Source organism: Erythrolamprus reginae, chromosome 2 (genome assembly GCF_031021105.1).
Source record: "Erythrolamprus reginae isolate rEryReg1 chromosome 2, rEryReg1.hap1, whole genome shotgun sequence".
Lineage (NCBI taxonomy): Eukaryota > Metazoa > Chordata > Lepidosauria > Squamata > Dipsadidae > Erythrolamprus > Erythrolamprus reginae.
In genome coordinates, this window is record NC_091951.1 from 72032262 (window position 1) to 72054932 (window position 22671).

Sequence of the window (22671 nt, forward strand, 5' to 3'; positions counted from 1 at the left end):
TTCTTTAGTTTCTTTATAACATCTTTTAAACCAATTCATATATTTCCCAAGAAACTTAAAATACTATGCAATAGAAAGAATATTAAACACAGAAGAAGAGCAAACCATCTTATAATGAGAAATGGAAATACTGCTGATTTTAAAAAACTGGGAGTGAAAAAGAAATATATTTTTATTTGATGCTAAAATAATGAGGATGTGGGCACTGAGCAATCCTATTTTGAATGAGAGGATGGGCATTGAAAACATGAGGAAAATTACTTTTCTTTTTCATGGTTACCCATTATATATCAATTGGAGGGAAAACTAAAAGTTTAAAGTCATCTTTGATGAGATGGGTTGCCTGTATAAGTTGGATTATTAAAATAAATAGATGGATGGATGGATGGATGGATGGATGGATGGATGGATGGATAGATAGTTAGAGATAAATTATCCTTTTGCAGTAAGAAGAAATATATAGAAAATTATGGAAAGATACATGCTTGGTATTAAGACAAAATAGAAAAACCCATACATGGATTAGACAAAAAACAAAAGTGTACAATATCATCAAGAGAGTAAAGAATTTAAATAGTCACATAGCAAGGGCTGGTCATAAAGCAAGAAGAGCTGATGGCAGGTGGACCAAGGTAGTAATAGAATGGATCTCATTCTCTTTGATAAAAAGTGTCCATGAAAGAGATCTAAAACAAGGTGGATCGACAACATCAGCAAATATTGCGTGCCCAAGTACACATTCAACTTTGTACAGAACAAAGTATTCAATGAGAATATTCAGTCTAGGATGTGTTATTTGAGTGTTCCCTTGATTTTTTTTTGAGCAGTATATTTTACTATGACATTTAATTATTAAGCAATGAGAAAGAATTGTGAGAGGTTAATGATATATACGTGTCAAAAGAAATATATATATATTTATATACTGTACTTATATGTATAAGTATAAACTGTATTATATATTTAAGTATATACTGTATACTTAGATATCAGTATATTATATATAGCAGTAAGTATATACATATGCATCTAAGAAGTCAAAAATCCGAGTCTTCGGACAGGGGCGGCATACACGTCTAATAAATAATAATAATAATAATAATAATAATAATAATAATAATAATAATATATGTATGTATGTCTCTTTTGACTTTGAAATCTGAAGAATCATGATTAATTGTCAGCATCCATTGAGTTTTTGACAATATGTATTAGTAGAAGTTTTCATGAAGAAAGTGGGGTTCAATTAGTCACAATATTTTTGCTTTTTGTAACCTCTTGTGGTATTTAATTTAATTTAATTTTCCCATGAACCTGAACAAGAAAAAGTTGTCAGTGCCTACCACAGGAAGCATGCATTAAATAGAAAATAGAGTCTCTCCAACATTTCAATAGGGACTAACCTATTATTATGGTTTAAATCTTTCCAATCAGAATGTATACACACAGAGATAACATATAAATATACATGGGTGCAGAGGAAGTTCATTAGCCGTGATACCCAAACACCACGAAATGCAAGAGGTAGCAACACTGGCCACTCTGCACGTCCTCTACTGATGGGCTTGGCCTACAGCTGCCAAGAAGTGTAGCATATTTCATGCTGCCTGAGGTTCACTCTCTTTTCTTGTATACACTTTGTCACAGTTACTAATTCTATTGGTGATTAATTTGTCTTCAGGCAAAAGTCAAAACACTGGGACCCCTGAACCACGTGGCCTGTCTAGGGAGTTCTGAGACAGTGTCTCTAGGCGTTGCCGTCTTATGTTGTTTAATGGCTGTTTGTTTAACCAGGAAATGAACTCTGGGAATGACGACAGTGTCCAGAGACAGCTTTCTGGGAAAGGAGAGATGTAAGGTGGCACAGATTCTTCAACTATCAGGGTCCAAATGCTGAACCTGTCACTTAATTCTTCATAGCCAGATACTCTACAGTCCCGTAGCAAATGTTTCACATTTTTCCTTCACAGATTTCACTTTGTGGTAGCAAGAGAGAGTTAACATTGTCACCATGCAGGATATTTTTTCCTCATTCCTAAATCACAAACACTCTCTAATACATGAAACAAGCAAATACAGGTAGTCCTCGGCTTACAACAGTTCTATTTAGTGACCATTCAAAGCACTGAAAAAAGGGACTTATGACTATTTTTCACACTTAAAATTTTGCAACATCCCCATGGTCACGTAATCAAGATTAAGATGCTTGGCAACCGATTCATATTTAAGATGGGTACAATCAGGGGCAGCTTGCTCCTACCGCTGCTACCGGTGCGCTGCGCACGCAGCTTTGGGTGTCTTTTGTGTGCCCGCGTGTGTCCCAACATGTTTTTGCTTCTGCACATGTACAGAAAATAAAATCTCACGAGGGGACATGTGTACAAGAGAGATTTAAATTATTTTTTTTCCTTCCGCTCATGCGCAGAAGCAAAAAATATCTGAAATCTCTCTCTCGCACAAGCGTTCCCTCAAAAATTTTTGCTTTCTTCACATGCACAGAAGCAAAAACACGCTGGGACCCAAAGCTGCACACGCAGCTCAATTTTTGCTACTGTTGTGGCGGCCTTTACCATTCTGGTAACAACCCTTTACTGGGTACAATGTTCCCGTATGGCGTCATCCACTTTTGTGAGCTTCTGACAAACAAAGTCAATGAGGAAGCCAGATTCATTTAACAACTGTGTTATTAACTTAACAACTTCAGTGATTCCCTTAACAATTGTGGGAAAAAAATAAATAAAACGGGGCTAAATTCACTTAACAACTGTCTCACTCAGCAACAGAATTTATGGACTCCATTGTGGTCATAAGAGAAATACCTGTAAAATAAATTCAAAATGTGGTTTTTGAAATGTACCAATTACAGTGGTATCTCGTGATACGAACCCCTCATCATACGAACTTTTCAAGATACGAACCCGGGGTTCGGAATGTTTTTGCCTCTTCTTAAGAACTTTTTTCACTTTACGAACTCGCCGGCGCCACTGGGATGCCCCGCCTCCGAACTTCCATTGCAAGCGAAGTGCCCGTTTTTGCGATCCTGGGATTCCCGAGGCTCCCCTCCATGGGAAATCCCACCTCCTGACTTCCCCGTTTTTGCGCTGCTGTAGGGAAATCCCAGGAGTGGAATCCCAGGATCGCAAAAACAGGCACTCTGCTGGGTGATGCTGCCCAGCTGTCACCTTCCGAAACAGCCGGGCGCTTCTCAGCGTTCTCCCGAACGCGGAACCCGGAAGTTCAGCAAAAGTTCGAGTTTGGGAGAATGCCAAGAAGCGCCGCTGCCTGGCTGTCACCTTCCCAGAAGAGCCGTGGAGCTGTCAGCCAGTCAGGAGACGCAAATGGAGGTGGGAAATCCCAATAGGGAATTCCAGGGGCGGAGCTTTGACGTCACAGAGACGTCCTTCCTGGCTGGCCAAAACGAGGACTCCAGCGTTGCTGGCTGGGGAATTCTGGGAGTTGAAGTCCACCCATCGTCAAACGCCCAAGGTTGAGAAACACTGATGTAAACATATAATAAAAACTTCAAATAATATTCTAGAGCTATAATGGCGAACCGATGATACACATGCCAGAAGTGGCACGCAACATCCTTTCTGTGGATGTGCAAGCCGTCACTCCCATTCAGCGGTGCAATGCATCCACATGTGTTTCCCGCTGGCCAGCTGGTCTTCGGGTTTCTGCCATGCATGCACAGGGGGTGGGGTACATGCGGAGACCTCTGTGCATGTGTGCAGAGGCATGTACAGTAGGCATGTGTATTTGGGGCGGCACATGCGGGGGCACATATCCATGTATGGGGAGGTTAGGCACATGCGTGGGGGCTGTGCACGCATTGCATTATGGGGGTTGGGCGCATGTGCTTTGGGCACTCAGTCCAGAAAAGGTTAGCCATCACTTTCTATAGGCCTTTAGTTTATTGAACATCAATTCTCAATATTAGAAAAGATAACTTGTCAAAATACTGGATTTATGGAAAAAATATTTACTGGAGGAAACAAAGACTATTTAAAAAAAACAATTTCATCCACATTCATTACAAACCACAGGAAATGCCATAACAACAATGGTTACCAAATTAGTCAAGTACTGAGATAAAGTGTTGTATATATTCTTATCAGTTTAACATTTTAGTTATAAAATAAACTCCTGCCCCTCAAATAGAAAGCCAGAATTCACAATATTGCAACCCAACTGCCCCTTTAAATACCTGATAGCACCTGTACTCAAAGATTCACCTGGTTTCCCTCTTCCGCGAAAAAAAGTTTTGTTCTTTTAAAGGCAAGAAATAATTGCTGTGCCTACTACAAAGGGTTGGAACTTCAGACACATAGTTGCCATTGTCTTATTGACTTTTTTGAGCTCCCTTGCCAATACTCAGAATTACCTTCCAAGAATAACATCAACTGTTTTTTAAAAAATAAAAAAATAAACAATAAAGCTATTACTTATTGTTATATTGTTATTTATTTGACTTTATAAGCCTCCTAGCTCCAATAGACTCTGTTAAATGTACTGTACCTTCTTTAGTCTATTTGCTTAAAACCAATATTTTTGGTTTTAATAACAGATAATAACAGATAATAGAGACACAAACATAGACATAAAAATTGATTTGACTTTTTTTTTGTCTCCTAGGAAATTGTTCTATCTATGAACCGCAGTGCTACAGTGGTTAGAACTAACTGCCAGCAGTTCAGCAGTTCAATTCTCACTGGCTCAAGGTTGATTCAGTCTTCTATCCTTCCAAAGTCAGCAAAATGAGGACCCAGATTGTTGTTGAGGGCAATATGCCGACTCTGCAAACCTCATAGAGAGGGCTGTAAAGAGCTGTGAAGTGCTATATAAGTGTAAGTGCTATTAGTCTAGGCCAGGGGTAGGCTCAGGAATTCTGGGAGTTGAAGTCCACAAGTCATAGAAGAGCCAACCTTGCCTACCCCTGGTCTAAGCTATTGCTATCTGCCAAGCAACAGGGTCTAAGAAAATCTGGACATCAATATGCAAACAAAAAGGATGGGGCTACAGTCAAGGTGCCATATTGATTTCTTGGCACATACAGTACATGGATACTTTCTGAAAACTGATTGGTGCTGGGGTCCGGTTGTATCTTACATTAGGGATTTTCTAGGTTAGGATAATGAAGACCTGTGACATTAACACGAAAACCTTACTAAGAATCTGAATTGCACATATTAGCTTGAAGCCATTGTTCCAGGAACAATATATTGTTCCTGAATCCTATGGAAAAGAATTAATATCTTTAAAGTCTTCCGGCTTCTGATATAGTAAATGAGTAACACCAACCATAAACCTCTTGCTCAGAGAAGAGTGAAGTGGTTGATTCAGGTAACTGAATTAATGTCATGAAAAGGCAGCAAACTGTTGGTGATTTAAAGTTTTATTGTTGTAGTTTTACTGCCAGGAAACAATTTTCTGGCTCAGGTACCTTAGGTAGTAGGATCCTGAGCTGGAACAGAGCATTTGCTAATCTGACCCAAGCAGAAAACCATTTTTAGAAGTAAACATACATCTACTCTCTGACTAGATGTGGCATTAAGTTAAGCCATTTTTGGCTTTTGGGGCATTTTTCAGTTTCAAAACAGCCTAACCCCCATCCGTCTCAATAAAAGCGTATGAGCAATATTTTGACAAGTTAAAATTGCATTCTGGAGGGCTAGGCCATATCATTTGCCGGAGTGGAAGGATCTTATTGCCCACAAGATCATATGCCGCAACGTCCTGCCTATCAATGACTACTTCAGCTTCAACCACAACAACACAAGAGCACACAACAGATTCAAACTTAATATTAACCACTCCAAACTTGATTGTAAAAATATGACTTTAGTAACCGAGTTGTCGAAGCGTGGAACTCATTACCTGATTCTGTAGTGTCAACCCCTAACCCTCAACACTTTACCCTTAGACTATCCATGGTTGACCACTCCAGATTCCTAAGAGGTCAGTAAGCTCTGTACATAAGTGTACCAGCGTGCCTTCCGTCTCCTGTCCTATTGTCTCTCCTATAACTCTCTCTATATCTCTCTCCTATTCCTATATCTTTTCTTCTACTCTATCATTGATATATTTTACTACGAGTATGTCCTCTGTAATCTTCATTATGTTTTGGACAAAATAAATAAATAAAATAAAATAAATAAATAATGGTGGTAGAGAGAAGGTTTCTAATTATGTCTCTTCCTTAAAAGGGCATTCAATACAGCAAAAATATAGCATATGTTTAAAGTCTTTTTTAAAAAAAGACTGTGTACTCGCTTCATTATATGAAGGTCAAAGGTTTGCAAAACAGAATGATTAATGGAGCCTGGAAACCAATCCCACCCAATTGAAAGATAAGGAACAGTAAAGACAATTTGACAAGCTGCAAAAGTGAGGCTGTTGTTGCATGGTTCTTTGCAAAATCTTTGTAGCCTAGCCTGCTATTTCCTTTATTTGCAGACAGGCCTGTTCTGCATTCTGTGATTATTCACCACTCCCCCCCCCCCCTCTCCGTGCCACAGCTTTCTGGCACCTCACTGGGGTGGAGCAGAGTGATGTCTCACTCCAGTGATAACTCAGATATCAAGTACAGTATCTATATGCATGTTAAATCACTTCTATACCAAGGTCAGGAGTGGGCTACTGCCCAGACCGGGGAGGCGGGGAACGCAGTGGGGTAGCAAAAATGGAACTCCACCCCAGAGCACCCAATTTGCACTGAAAGATGTTGAAAGAAAATGAAGGATATGCCATGCCCACAGTGTGGTAGTAAAAATTTTAGTAGCTCTTCATTGACCAAGGTCTTCTCATTTCCTGAAATATAGAGTAGTGTTTCCCACTCCCACTACCAGAAATAATAATAATAATAATAATAATAATAATAATAATAATAACAACAACAACAACAACAACAACAATAATAATAATATACTAGCATTGATTGATTGGAGACATTATGGTATATGGAATACTTCTGTCAGGTTTTATTTTTTAAATATTTGGCACATGGTCTTTTCATTGTAAGCGCTTCCAGGTTTAAAGCTTGCCAAACAAATAAGAAATTGAACGGGTCCAAAGACGGGCTACAAGAATGGTGGAAGGTCTTAAGCATAAAACGTATCAGGAAAGACTTAATGAACTCAATCTGTATAGTCTGGAGGACAGAAGGAAAAGGGGGGACATGATCGAAACATTTAAATATGTTAAAGGGTTAAATAAGGTCCAGGAGGGAAGTGTTTTTAATAGGAAAGTGAACACAAGAACAAGGGGACACAATCTGAAGTTAGTTGGGGGAAAGATCAAAAGCAACATGAGAAAATATTATTTTACTGAAAGAGTAGTAGATCCTTGGAACAAACTTCCAGCAGACGTGGTAGTTAAATCCACAGTAACTGAATTTAAACATGCCTGGGATAAACATATATCCATCCTAAGATAAAATACAGAAAATAGTATAAGGGCAGACTAGATGGACCATGAGGTCTTTTTCTGCCGTCAGACTTCTATGTTTCTATGTTTCTATATTAGCAGCTTCCCCCAGAGATTTGTACCACCCTACCCTCCTTGCTTTCCACAAGAGTCTGAAGACTCACTTGTGGCAACAGGCCTGGGAACATTAGACATCAGCCCCACTATCACTATCAGCAAATCTGTGATTGGAGGCTTTAAGGGAGTGACAACCAATCCCGACCATAAGTATCTTGCAGTCACTGAAAGGAACTATAGTAACATGAGCATCCAGGACCTTCCAACTTCTGAACAAGCTGTACAAAACCATATGGCATGAACAGGCAACTTCTTTCATTACCATCTGAGAGAGAGAGCCACTCTGAAGATTGGTAGCCTCAAGGAAGCCCCATGGAGCCTCGCGAATGGTCTGACATTACGTGCCACATCCAAGCAAGGAGAAAGAGGAACAGATATATTGGAGAGAGGATGGTTAAGGGAGGAAGAATCAACTTCTCAATTAATAGTTTCCTTCTCCACAATTGAAATCTTACTGCGGTAACACTGTTTCTATTTGTTCAGCCATTATGGCTATATTAAACCGTTATAAGAGCATGGCTGCAGGAAGCCATCTGTATTGTTACCACTTCAACAAAGAAATGCAGAGTGTTAGCTATACTTCTATATGTTGTGATGATGATTGCTTACAAATGTTCCGAGCCACATGACAAATATATCCAAATGTGTTAGCAGAGAAGGGAATAAAGAACTAAAAGCAAGCTATCAAGCAATAACAGAGATCTGACACACAGCACAATACAATAAGACAGCCTAATGAATAAAGGATGATATAGTGATTTTTGCATACTAAATTGGTTTTTTTATGCCCTTGAAGATGAAACTCAAATACTTTGACCAAATGAGAAGGAAGGACTCATTGGAGAAGAGCCTAGTGCTGGGAACGTTCCCTGTCCTATTGTCTCTCCTATAGCTCATATATTGTATCTACTATTCTTCTATTCTATTCTTCTTATACTACCCTCATAATATCCTTCTATTCTAATTGATATATTCTATTCCTAAATTTTCACTTCTATTCTTTCTCTAATATATTTTACTCAAGTATAACCTCTATAACCTTCATTGTGTGTTATTGTGAAGATAAGATGGAGTGGCTGTGGGTTTTGCCTCCCAAGGACAATCCCATCTGTCCGTCCATCACCCTGGGGGGGGAATTATTGAACCCCTCAGAGAGGGTTCGCAACTTGGGTGTCCTACTCGATCCTCAGCTAACATTAGAAAACCATCTTTCAGCTGTGGTGAGGGGGGCGTTTGCCCCGGTTCGCCTGGTGCACCAGTTGCGGCCCTATTTGGACCGGGAGTCACTGCTCACAGTCACTTATGCCCTCATCACCTTGAGGTTTGACTACTCTCTACATGGGGCTACCTTTGAAGAGTGTTCGGAAACTTCAGATCGTGCAAAATGCAGCTGCGAGAGCAATCATGGGCTTCCCTACGTATGCCCATGTCACACCAACACTCCGCAGTCTGCATTGGTTGCCGATCAGTTTCCAGTCACAATTCAAAGTGTTGGTTATAACCTATAAAGCCCTTCATGGCATCGGGCCAGAATATCTCTGAGACCGCCTTCTGCTGCATTAATCCCAGAGTTGGCCTTCTCTGGGTCCCGTCAACTAAACAATGTTGTCTGGCGGGACCCAGGGGAAGAGCCTTCTCTGTGGCAGCCCTGACCCTCTGGAACCAGCTCCCCTTGGAGATTAGAATTGCCCAAACCCTCCTTGTCTTTCGTAAACTTCTTAAAACCCACCTCTGCTGCCAGGCATGGGGGAACTGAGACATCTCCCCTGGGCCTATACAGTTTATGCATGGTATGTTTGTGCGCATGTTTTCTTTTTAATAAGGGGTTTTTAGTGACTTTTAATTAATAGATTTGTTATATATTGTGTTATTACTGTTTTGAGCCGCCCCGAGTCTACGGAGAGGGGCGGCATACAAATCTAATTAATAATAATAATAATAATAATAATAATAATAATAATAATAATAATAATAATAATAATGTGAATTGGACTAACTAACTAACTAACTAACTAAATAAATAAATAAATAAATAAAAACACAACACAACACAACACAACACAATACAATAAGAAGGGGACGACGGAGAATGAGGTGCCTCGATAGAGTCACTGAAGAAGTTGGCGTGAGCTTAAATGGACTCCAGAGGATGGTAGAGGACAGAAAGGCCTGGAGGAACATTGTCCATGGGGTCGTAATGGGTCCAACATGGCTTCACAACTAACAACCACAAATAATGCCCTTGAAGATGTACCTATAGGAAATTGCTTGTTTGTGGTATTTCATCTGTGTAACTGTTTGCTTCCTTGATAATATGTGTGACCGCTAAATATAATACTGTATGTAAAATATCCTCCTTACCTACAATTGTAATTTAATGATGATTTTGCCACCTGCCACCTGCTATTTTCTTCCAGTATGCAGTTCTGTTACCATGAAAGTCAAAGTCACCTCCACGGTGAGCAGCCAAAGAAATATATACATGAGACGCACATGTGAAGGCTGGTCCCAGTATGCATTAAGATAAACTAGAGGTGAAACTTTAGCTAAGTGAAGGGCACCTCACTCTCTGAGGAGCATTGCAGAGGTTAAAAATATTTAGCGGGGAGTTCTCTAACCCAATGCCATATGCCAGAATTTTTAATGCAGTGTCAGTTTCTGAATTATCAATAAATAACATGAAAAAGGAGAAATCAATGTGACTTCTGGTGAGGGAAATACCCTGAGAGTAAATGTTTTTTTTTAAATATTGTATCCTCCTCCTCTTCCTCGTTGCCAGTTAAATAACATTACATAATGTGGGACTACTTTTTTTTTTGATCGGACAATATTGCAATAACTTAAAAATTGAAGTAACTCATATTATGCCCACTCATTTTTAGAGTTTGCCCTCCATTTATATTCTGAAATATTCTCCCTCTGACTACTTTTATATGACTTTTGTAATAAATGCATTCTCTGTTTTCCAAATAGTGTGTGTGCTTCAAGTAGCAGTGTTGGGTAAGTGTAGTAAAAGCTCTTAGGCCATATTTACTGGGCTGCATAGTTCCCTCTAAGCTGAGCAGTGAGCAATCGCTCACTTAAAAATCATCATCAACTCAGAGTTTTCCAAACCTGCCCAGAAGCCGAGAGGGAAAGAGTGAGAGGGAAGGAGAGAGAGAGAGGAAGAGAGGAAGAGAGAAAAACAGATAGAAAAAAGGGAGGAAGGAAAAGAGAAAGAAAAGGAATGGGAATAAGGAAGAGAGAAAGAAAATCAAAATCTAGTTTGAAACTAGCTCAACTATTTAAGTGGCATTTTGATATTGATAGAGTTGCCCTATTATGAGCTCACTGTTATAGACACACAGTACAGTATTTTATTTTGAAATTCTCTGAGGCAAAACAAGGTGGGTTTTTTATTTGTTTGTTTGTTTGTTTGTTTGTTTGTTTATTTATTTATTTATTTGTTTGTTTGTTTATTTATTTAATATTTCTGTGCTGCCCAGTCCCGAAGGGACTGCCGCTCAGACACTATACTTTTCCGCCCACCCCCACCCCCCCAAAATTAGAGGGAACACTGCTGGGCTGTCCTTTTATTTAAAACAGAAAGAAGGGACTTGTAGGTAGGTAGATAGGCAGGCAGGAAGGAATCCATATTTTCTTTTTAAAAAACCCCTATTTTTCATTATATATTTATACAACAATTTAGCTGTGAAAAATAAGCCTCATTTTTAAATGTGCACTCGTTCCCAGATGCAGAAATGTGCATATAATAATCAGATTTTGGCTTTAAGGAATCTTAACAGCAACAGAAGTAGAGAAAACACTAAAATTGGTAATAGTACATTCAATTGACAGAGGAACTGGATTAATTGGACTCTGCTGCAAACTGCCTTACTTACACAAAACAACTTGTGCTCCTTAATAGCTTGGAATGAAGTTACCCATTTTTTAAAATGAACTTAACAGCAGCATCCTTAGTAGGAAATGGTTCATTTAATGCTAAAGCATATGTGACTTTTCAAAAGAACACTATCTACTGGTGTCTGACATTTGATTGGGTTGTAAATACCGCAGATGCTATGTTGTTCTTATTAATGTATGTCCCAGAGCAACAAATCTACTTGCACAGGTTCCAGAATCCTGCTAAGATTTTCATGAAACAGAAGCTCACAAGATAGATATGAAACGTAATTGTTTGGCTAAGGGTGATTAGATTTGGGAGAAGGGTTGGTAGGAGAAAAAGAAGTCACGCTTGTCATGCCACTGCTAAGGAACTCATAAGGCCTCTTTAAATATTTGAGGAACAATCCAGCAAACTGATATTTATTCAAGATTTGTAGGATTATATATTCAGTTAGGACAGAATTTCCATATAATGAAAGCCTAGTATAATACTGTATTTTTCGGAGTAGAAGACACACTGGAGTATAAGATGAACCTTAGTTTTTGGGAAGGAAAATAGGGAAAAGAATCTGCTTACCAACATAAGAACATAAGAACATAAGAACATAAGAACATAAGAAGAGCCATGCTGAATCAGGCCAAAGCCCATCGAGTTCAGCATTCTGTGTCACACAGTGGCCCACCAATTGTACATGGGGATCTTGAGCAGAAAGAGAAGGCAAGACCCTCTCTTTCCCCTGACCCCCAACAAATGGTACTCAAGGAAATCCTGCCTGCCTCAACCAACATAGAGGCGGCACATGGACATCCATTTCAATAACCACCGATACACTTGGCATCCATGAATCTGTCTAATCCTGCCTTGAAGCTATCAAGGCTGACAGCTGTCTTAACTTCTTCTGGAAGTGAATTCCATAAACCAACAACCCTCTGGGTGAAGAAATATTTCCCTTTATTTGTCCTCGTTTTCTTACCTATGAGCTTTAGGGAGTGCCCCCTCGTCCTAGTATTGTGTGATAGAAAAAAGAATTTTTCTCTATCCACCTTTTCTATCCCATGCATGATTTTATACACTTCGATCAAGCCACCCCTTAAATGCTGGTTTTTAAGGCTGAAGAGAGCAAGGCTAGCCATATACATCTGGCTAGCTTGCTTAGTCTGGTGAGCTTCAGCACATTACTTTATCCCCTGGTTAGGGCTTAAAAAAACCTTATTCAGGGAGAGTAACAATGAAGGAGCTTGCAAGATAGTAAGAGCTGGGAAAATCATTAGCCCCTGGTTAGGGCTAGAAAGAAACATTTGCAGCACGTTAGAGCAATGAAAAAAACCCTGCAAAGACTGAGGGTTTGGAAAAAATTCTTCACAAAGAGTAACAATGAAAGAACCTGCAGGGTAAGTGCTGGGATGATTGTTAGCACCTGGTTAGGGCTGGAGAAAAAGCTTCAAAAAAGCTACATTCAGAGTATAAAATGCATCTGAATTTTCAGCCTCTTTTGGGAAGGAAAAAGGTGCGTCTTATACTCCATAAATATGGCATTCAGCATAATGAAAACCAAACATTTTTAGCAAATAATCATTTCTTGCTCACAGTATAAATTGGTCAGTTTGGTGGAGTATTTGTCCACTAGATTAAAAACTGTGAGATTGTGAATTTTAGCCACACCTAAATTCCATTCAGTTGGATTACTTGAGACCAGTCACCATCTCTCAGCCATAGGAAGAAGCCAATGGCAAATCATTTACAAAATCTTGCCAAGAAAACTGCAGGGATTGGTCCACACAGTTGTCAAAACTCAATTCTGCCTTGAGGGTATAAAAAATTATCAATGCATTTAAAAAAACTTTCAATTGAAAATATTTTCTACTTGTTGCTGCTCTCATTCCTGTATTCAGGCTGACTTTTAGTAGATAAAAGGTATACATGAACAAGATCAACAATTACACTTGTTACGAGACCAGCCAAAAACTATTTGCAGATTAGCTCATTTCCAAATTCTTGGTACTATTTTCAGCAGTTAAATTTATGGTGCCTGCCAATTTTTCTTAATAATAGAACACCAAAATCTGTTTATAATGACTATATGTAATCGTAAGGTTTTCTCTACAAGAAAATGATACAGCTGATTTGTGTTTCATCAGAGTTGTATTTAAACAGATTCCCATAAAAACTGGAACTTGAGTATTTTAAAATAAATCATTCTAATATAGTTTTGGGTAGTCGTTACAGTCGTTAAATGATTTAAGTAATATCAGACCTGACATTTAATTCCAGTTTGAACAAAAGAGTTAAAACATGGACAGCAGTAGATGCCAGTTCATTTCAGAAACTCAGAAGAAATGGAATTGGAAGAAAATCTAGTAAATATTCTAATGAATTTCTCTGGATCTACAAAATGTATTCCAAAAGAAAAGCGTATTTTTACCTTATGGATGATATTGGAATCCCCTTGATTACTGTCTTCATCTTCTGAACTTTTCTGTTCCTCATCAGATGTGACATCTTCAAGAGGAATTACAGAGATGGGGCACACCTTGTAAGGCTCTGTATAAGCACTGTGAAAAGAAGAAGAAAACCCCCCATTATATTATGAATACCCACTGGGCAAAGATTTTCTGATAGTCTGTTAATTCTTATGAAGTTCCTTTTGGAGTTATTAAGAAGTCAAATGAGATAGGGAGGAGGCAGCAAATATTAAAGGGAAAGCAAATCTTTAATCAGACTTTTTGCTTTATTATGGATGTGTTGACTTTTTTTTCCTGCAGAAATTGGGATGGAATTTAACTGGAGTGAGTGGGGTGGGGTATGATTCTCATGGGAGCAGAAGACAGACTTGGCTTCACTCCCAAAATGGCTGGGTCGTCTTACCTATAGCCGTAGGCATTGAAAGCTGGACCTGGACCTGCCGTTTCATAAACATGCTACCTCCTGAACCTGCCATTTCGTAAACATGCTACCAGACTTCCTAGCAAGCCCCTGTGCCTTTGCTGCCTTGATCGGAGCCTGATTCCTGAAGCAGCCCAGGGAAGGTTGAGAGCCTTTTAAACGAAAGCATTTTCAGGTGACAGATGCCACTCTCCAATTGCGAAACGGATGCTTGAAATGCGAGGCTCATAGAGTAAAGAGTTTCCAGCTAGCAGATTCCCCTCCGTTTTGGGGGAGGGGGACACTGCCAGCTGGAAACGCTTTCCTCTTGATGTTATTGTTATGGCTGCATACTAACAACCTCATACAATCCCCCCTCCCATTTTCCCATAGTCGAAAATTCATAGTAGTATAGTATAAAGTTTGGCAGGCCAAAGATCCCAAATAAAATGGCTTTGGCCTGACATATACTTCACCAGAAGAGCCCTACACTCCTCCACTCGAAACAGAATACCCTACGAAAGCAGACTATCAATCCTAGGTCTAGAAAGCTTAGAACTACGTCGCCTAAAACACGATCTAAGTATTGCCCACAAGATCATATGCTGCAACGTTCTACCTGGCAATGACTATTTCAGCTTCAATCGCAACAACACAAGACCACGCAACAGATTTAAACTTAATATACCGCTCCAAACTTGACTGTAAAAAATATGACTTCAGCAACCGAGTTGTTGAAGCGTGGAGCTCATTACCAGACTCAGTAGTGTCAACTCCTAACCCCAAACTTTTTTCCCTTAGACTATCCAGAATTGACCTCTCCAGGTTCCTTAGAGGTCAGTAAGGGGCGTGCATAAGTGCACCAGTGTGCCTTCCGTCCCCTGTCCAATTGTCTCTCCTTATCTCATTTATCTTTTCTTCCTTTCAAATATGTTCACTTAAACTTTTATATCTTTTCTTCTATTCTTTTCTTTACTTATATTATTACATATCTTTCTCTTCAATGTGTATTATGTATTGGACAAAATAAATAAATAAATAAATGAATAATAATAATAAATATAGACTCTCCAGCCATTCTTGCCCTACAACCAGTGATGGGCTACCAAAATTTTTACTACCACACTGTGGGCGTGGCTTAAGCATTTTGTTTCAACATCTTTCAGTGCAAATTGGGTGCTCTGGGGTGGAGCTCCAAATTTTGCTACTGGAACTGCATTCCTGACCGTTCCCGTAGGAGCCCACCACTGCCTACAACTAGTAATCAGAGGCATTCTGCTTGGAACAGCTTATATCATACATTTAACATCATCAAACAACAGCGTCTGCCTATGCCAGGTCCCTTGGAAGGACTCAGTAGTGGATAAAAATGCCAAATACAGCCTAAACATCTGGGTGACTAGGTGACCAATTATAATGTGCTAGTAATGAAAAATTGGTGGGAACATAAAGTTGAAAAAATAATCAAACATGCTCGTTAAAATATGTTGGATCTGAATACAAACTGATATAATTTCACAACACACCAGATTTAATTGTAGTTAGAAAAAAGAAAGAAAGTGTGGATAATGCATGTGGCAATACCAAAGAATAGCAAAGAATTGGGGAAGATCACAAAATATCAAAATCTAAAAACTGAAAGATGATAGCATAAATGTATGTATTGGTATTGGATAAGTATTGGATTGCAAAACCTAAAAAAATTGGACAGCACTTAGAAAACTCGTACATTGACAAAATTGCCATCTGTCAATTACAAAGGATTACACTATTTAGATCTGCACATATATTATGCCGACATATTATAGGTTCTTAGGAAGAGCTTGCTGCACGTGAAGGCAAACACCAACTAAAGAATTGGCAGCTGTGAGTTCAGATTTTGTATAGATAACAATAACTCTATAAACAAAAGTAGAATATCCTATCCTAATATTAAGGCTTCCATATCGGCCCTTGGAACTTCAGTTCTGACTGTGTATGTTAACCCTACTTAGTAATTTCTCCTGCAATAATATAATCTATAAATATTGATCCCTTGGTTAGTCCAATTCTGGGCAACCCAAACAGATGCCAACTTCTCAATTCCTTACTGCACGATAAATGGATTTGTCTAGACTTTTGGGTGTCCCCCAAATTCCATTCAGTCTAACTTATCTTTAAAAAATAGGGAATGCATGGTACAGTCTTTCATATATTAGTATGTTCAAAAACATTCTGGAGATAAATTTCAGATCATGACAAACTGGAACAAAAATAATAATTAAAAAAAACCCAGCATATTTACCATCCAAAATGGTTGACAGAGTCCTTAATTTATTGTTCTTTTTCCATGTAAGAAAGCTAGGATAGAGAAGCACCCAGCTAATTTTTTTAATTTGTTTCAAAGCAGGCTCTAGACTACTGTAATCATACAATATCTCAGACAGTAACTCATAACAATTGTTAATAATATCTGGTGTACATGATGAGGCTGTAATGGCTTTAAAATGAACAGCAACTGCTCAGGGAAGAAACTTGTGGCACATTTTCACAGCAAGCATATAAGATAACTATGTAAATGCAAGCTATTATGATTCCCCGAAGCACTGCAGAAGGCTACTCATCACCTTTATGGGTCTTTCCCCATCCCATCCACTCCCTTATTAGATACTTCCAGTCTATAATTCACCAAATAACTTTAGGATGAAGAATAGTCAAACTCATGTCTCAATGACTCGGTGTAACTATTTATGCTATTTTTCAACAAAAAAAAACACTTCCATTGTTTCTTAAAGACCCCACAATCTTATCACTAATTAACCTCAAATGCTGCAAACAAAGTACAGTGGTACCTCTACCTAAGTGTTGTAATAAGAAAGTGAACACAAGAACAAGGGGGCACAATATGAGGTTAGTTGGGGAAAAGATCAGAAGCAACGTGAGAAAATATTATTTTACTGAAAGAGTAGTAGATGCTTGGAACAAACTTCCAGCCGACGTGGTTGGTAAATCCACAGTAACTGAATTTAAACATGCCTGGGATAAACATATATTCATCCTAAGATAAAATACAGGATAAGGGCAGACTAGATGGACCATGAGGTCTTTTAATGCTAATTCTATATTTCTATGTTAACTCCTACATTGAATGAAGAAGCCTGATGGCGATTGTAGGTTTCCTCATGGAGGACAACTATATGTTTGCCTATGATGGTAAAAACTGGAGAGGAATCTGGTACGGCTTGAGAAATGTTCTTAAAGGCATTAGTTTATGAAACTAATAATAGTAAGTTAACAAATGTTATTAAAAATGAAAAAGTGGTACCAGATTCCTGAAATTTAACCTCGCTCAAAGGCTGACAATGGAAGCACTTTATCCAGATATTAATTCTAGAATGACTAATAAAATGGGCGGTGCTGTGTATCTAAGCCAATTTCCCCATTGTTTGTTTGTTTGTTTGTTCTTATTTATTTGTTTGTTTGTTTGTTTCACTTCTATGCCACCCTTCTCAACCAACTCAGAGTGGTGTACACCATAATAAACATAATATTTATTTATTTATTAGATTTGTATGCCGCCCCTTTCCGTAGACTCAAGGCGGCTCACAACACAATAAAACAGTTCATGACAAATCTAATAATTTACAATTTAAAATTTAAAATATTTTTAAAAACCCATTATTAAGCAGACATACGTACAAACATACCATACATAAATTATATAGGCCCGGGGGAGATATCTCAATTCCCCCATGCCTGACGACAAAGGTGGGTTTTGAGGAGTTTACAAAAGGCAAGTAGGGTAGGGACAGTTCTAATCTCTGGGGGGAGCTGGTTCCAGAGAGTCGGGGCCACCACAGAGAAGGCTCTTCCCCTGGGGCCCGCCAACCGACATTGTTTAGTTCAGAGGTCCCCAACCTTTTTTGCACCAGGGACCGGCTTTCAGCTAGACCAGTTTTCCATGGCCCGGTGGGGGGGGGGGAGCTAGCTGTCAGCGGCACCGTAAAAGGGGCGATCAAGAGAGGAATGGGTGAATGAATGGACGGAGGGTGGGAAGGAAGGAAGGAAAGAGGGAAGGGACAGGAACAGAAGAAGGGTGCAAAGAAGCAAAGAAAGGTGTGAAAGGGGAGAGTAAGAGAGGAAGGAGTGAAAAAAGGGAATGAGGGAGGAAAGAAGGGAGGAAGGAAAAGGAAAGCAAGAAATGGAGGGAGGAAAGGAAGGGAGGAAGGAAGAAAGAAGGAAAGAGGGAAGGGACAGGAACAGAGGAAGGAAGCAAGGAAACTTATGAAAGGGGAGAGTAAGAGAGGAAGGACTGGAGGGAGGGAGGGAAGAAGGCAGGAAGGAGAAAGAAAAGAAATAGAGGAAGGAAAGGTAAAAGAGAGAAAGAAAAAGAGCAAGAAAGAAAGAAAGAAAGAGAAAGAAAGAAAGAAAGAAAGGCAACTTCAAAGAAAGGCTCACTGAGCATCTCTCACTCTCTCTCTCTTTCTATCCCTCTTTCTTTCTTTCTTTCTCTTCCTTTCTCTCTCTCCTCTTCCTTTCTCTCCTCTTTCTCTCCCCCCTCTCTCCCCCTTTCCCTCTCTCTTTCTCTCTCCCTCTCTTGCTATCTCTCCCCCCTTTCCCTCTCTTTCTCCCTCTCTTTCTCTCTCTCCCCCCTCTCTCTTTCTCTCTCTCTCCCCCTCTTTCTCTCTCTTCTTCTCACTTTCTCTCTCTTGTTTTCTTTCTGTCTCTTTTGCTTTCTCTCTCTCTCACTCTTTCTCTCTTGTTTTGTTTCTCACGCTCTTTCTCTCTCTTGTTCTCTCTCTCTTGCTATCTCTTTCTCTCCCCCCCTTTCTCTCACTCTCTCTTTCTCACTTTCTCTCTATCTTGCTGTCTGTTGCTTTCACTCACTCTCGTTCTCTCTCCGTTCTTCTCAGCGGTGACGCGCGCACGCCCTGCCCGCCTCATATTTGCCGAGAGGACTTTCGCCCCGGGCTCTCAGCAAGGGGGTTTGCATGAGAGGCGGGGCCGGCGGAAGGTGATATTCAATGTCGGGGGCGCACGGGCGGTTTTGCACGCGCTCCCTATCTCCCTGCTAGCCCACTCGGAATACTGTATTCAAAATAAGAAAAGCCTTTGCCGGCGAAGGCTTTTCTTATTTTGAATACAGTATTCCGAGTGGGCTAGCAGGGAGATAGGGAGCGCGCGCAAAACCGCCTGTGCGCCCCCGACATTGAATATCACCTTCCGCCGGCCCCGCCTCTCATGCAGCCCCCTTGCTGAGAGCCCGGGGCGAAAGTCCTCTCGGCAAATGTGAGGCGGGCAGGGCGTGCGTTCCGGGTGCGGGAGGAGCTGCGGTGAAAGGCAGGAGGTGGCAGAGGAGCAGAGGGGGCAAATCGGGCGGGCGGTGGGCAGCGCGGAAAGGCCGAGGGGGCCCTGGCGCCGCGGACCGGCTGAAAACCCCCAACGGCCCGGTCCCGGTCCGCGGACCGGCGGTTGGAGACCCCTGGTTTAGTTGACGGGACACGGAGAAGGCCGACTCTGTGGGACCTAATCGGTCGCTGGGATTCGTGCAGCAGAAGGCGGTCTCGGAGATATTCTGGTCCGATGCCATGAAGGGCTTTATAGGTCATAACCAACACTTTGAATTGTGACCGGAAATTGATCGGCAACCAATGCAGACTGCGGAGTGTTGGTGTAACATGAGCATACCTGGGGAAGCCCATGATTGCTCTTGCAACTGCATTTTGCACGATCTGGAGTTTCCGAACACTTTTCAAAGGTAGCCCCATGTAGAGAGCATTATAGTAGTCGAACCTCAAGGTGATGAGGGCATGAGTGACTGTGAGCTGTGAGTCCCAGTCCAAATAGTGTATAGAATCTAATACAGTGTATAGAAATCTAATATTAAAAATGCTACAAAGACTAAAACATTTTAAAACCCCATTTATCCTAACCCGGTCATCCACATTCATCTAATCTAGTCACTCACAGCATCGGCATTGTTTACTTTCACTACTTCTTTCTTTACATCCGCATAGGCTTGCCTAGGGAGAGCATGCACAATCAATATGGAAGTATAATGAGAATGGCCACCCAGAGGAAAGGTTGGTAAAAGTCAGCAGAATTCAGTGAAGGGGAATAAGAGAATAGCCATAAGGGAAAGCCAAGCAATGTCTGAAGGAAAGGAGGGCACAAATGTCTTTTGGTGCAGCTAAATGACTGGCTCTCTCTTACCACCCTGCTGGGGGCTATAAAGAAAACATTTCTTTTTTACTTCTGTCCAGTGCCGGCTTTTCCAGTTGCAGTTGACTTTGCACAGACTGTACACTAAACAGTCAATACAGCTGCTAAGAGAATTAAGGGAATTCTGCCAAGTAAAACAGCACTGCCTCACAAAGCAATTTTGGGCAATCAGAAATGCCAATCTATGTCTTAGATTTCAATAAGGCAGAAATTTGCTTAACTGATTCCCAGACCAGTGTGTTAAAATGGAAACAGTTGTTTATCAAAATTTGTCAATCTCTTTATTTAGACCAGTGTAAGAAATCAATTCCACAGGAGAGCTAAAACTACTTTTTTGGGGGGGTGGCGGGCTGTAACAACAACAACAACAACAACAACAACAACAACAACAACAACAGTATTTTAGATTTTTTTTTTAAAAAAAAAATCAAATTGTATTAATTGGATATATTGTATTGTTATGTCTACTATATATGCTGTGAGCCGCCCTGAGTCCTCGGAGAGGGGCGGCATACAAATCCAATTAAAATAAATAAATAAATAAATAAATAGCAAAATCTAACAAGTCTGACTACAGTGTAGGTCCTGCTCTTTATGCTTCTGTGAATCAGAGAGGTGTCTCTATGAGCCATTTATGAACACTTTTTGTCTGTTGGGTCTTAACATACCTTTATCCCGTGTTGTCTTAGTCCCCAAATCCCAGGCTTCAGACTAGCATGGGTCCATGGACCATGAGGAACCGGGTCATGCAAACAAGTGAAGCCACATCTGCATATGCACATTATTCAGATAGTGTGCAAAACCTTACACCAGTGGTCCCCAAACTATGGCCCGTGGGCCGCATGCAGCCCGCTGAGGCCATTTATTCGGCCCGTGAGTGAGAGACAGGAGCACAGGATGTGTCCACATCCTGTGCTTTTGGCCACTGTTCCCTCTAGCCTGTGTGGTCCTGCAGACATGCAGGCAAAAAACAAACTCTGTGCAGGTTTTTCAAACCCCGCACGGTAGAGCCAGCGCCATTTCTCCCGCCCGACAGCGAATCTGCTGTCAGCCATGAGAAACCCCCATGGGCTCTGAACGCCGCCGGCTTCTCTGGCTGTGTCTGGGGACCACGCCCCACCCACTCCTGCTGATATTCTTCCCGCCACCGGGAAGAAACAGGAAGCAAAAAAAACCCCTAGGAAACAAGAGGCAGCGGTTGGATGGGAGAAGCGGCGCCCTGGGGGAAAAGTGGCAGGCGTAGACTTGTGCCTACACCGGAGCTGTCGCCTCGCCCTCTCTCCACCTTTCCCATAAGTTGACTTGCGGGGAGTCTCATTTTTTCAGCAGAGAGAGAGAGACAGAGACACATCCCCTCAAGTTCCTTCATCCTGCCTGCTTAGACTTTTTAATATTGGAATTGTTCGTTGAAACAATAAGTTATCACATTACTTGGGTCTCAGCTATGTGTTAAATTGAAAAAACTTTCTCACGGGATATTTTGTGGAGATAAAATAAACACCCTCATTAAAAAACACCTTCTTATTTGGAGTCCTCTCATTTTTCAAGAATTCTCTCATATTTTTTAAACATTGGCTTTGTTAAATGTTAAGCGTACTTTAAATACAGATTGATAATTTGGGCGTTTGAGGCACATGGCGGGGCACAGAAGTTTTTGTGAGAGAGAGGGAAAAGAGAGGGAGAAAGAAAGAAAAGGGAAAGAGAGGGAGGGAAAGAGAAGTGGAGAGGAATGATGTAGGGAGGGAAGGAAGGAGAAATGGAGGGAACAAAGAAGGAAGGAAGGATGAAATGAATGGAGGGACAGAGGAAGGAAGGACTGTTTTCAGGGGAGTAATTTTTTCCCCTCTTAACATACATTCAAACAACACAGTGAAAATGCGGTATTTTGTTAGTAACTAATATCAATCATCAAAAAAGTTGCAAAAGTTTTTTTTTCTAATTTTGTCATCCAGTTACATTCATTTTCTTTTAATTAAATTCCCTCCTTAATGTTCCTTCAAAAAGTACACCAATTATATTTCTAACTTATTAACCATTATGCCAAAGTGCTTCCTTCTTTCTTTATACATTTTTCTTTAAGCCAAGAAAACCTTGTATAGCCAATCAGATGTTAACAAAAGAAAATTAAAAACAAAACATAAACATGTATGAATTTCAGACTTCTTCCCGCCCTCTAAATA

At 40.3% G+C, this 22671-nt stretch overlaps 1 protein-coding gene across 4 annotated transcripts in view; it reads right to left on the reverse strand.

The window, feature by feature from the left end:
• FGD5 (FYVE, RhoGEF and PH domain containing 5) overlaps window positions 1-22671 on the reverse strand; it is a 171998-nt gene that overhangs the window by 71372 nt on the left and 77955 nt on the right. For all 4 annotated transcript variants that reach the window (XM_070738319.1, XM_070738318.1, XM_070738320.1 and 1 more), the window contains exon 3: window positions 13851-13980. In XM_070738319.1, the coding sequence (XP_070594420.1) occupies window positions 13851-13980 (130 nt within the window). The remainder of the gene's footprint in view (window positions 1-13850; window positions 13981-22671) is intronic.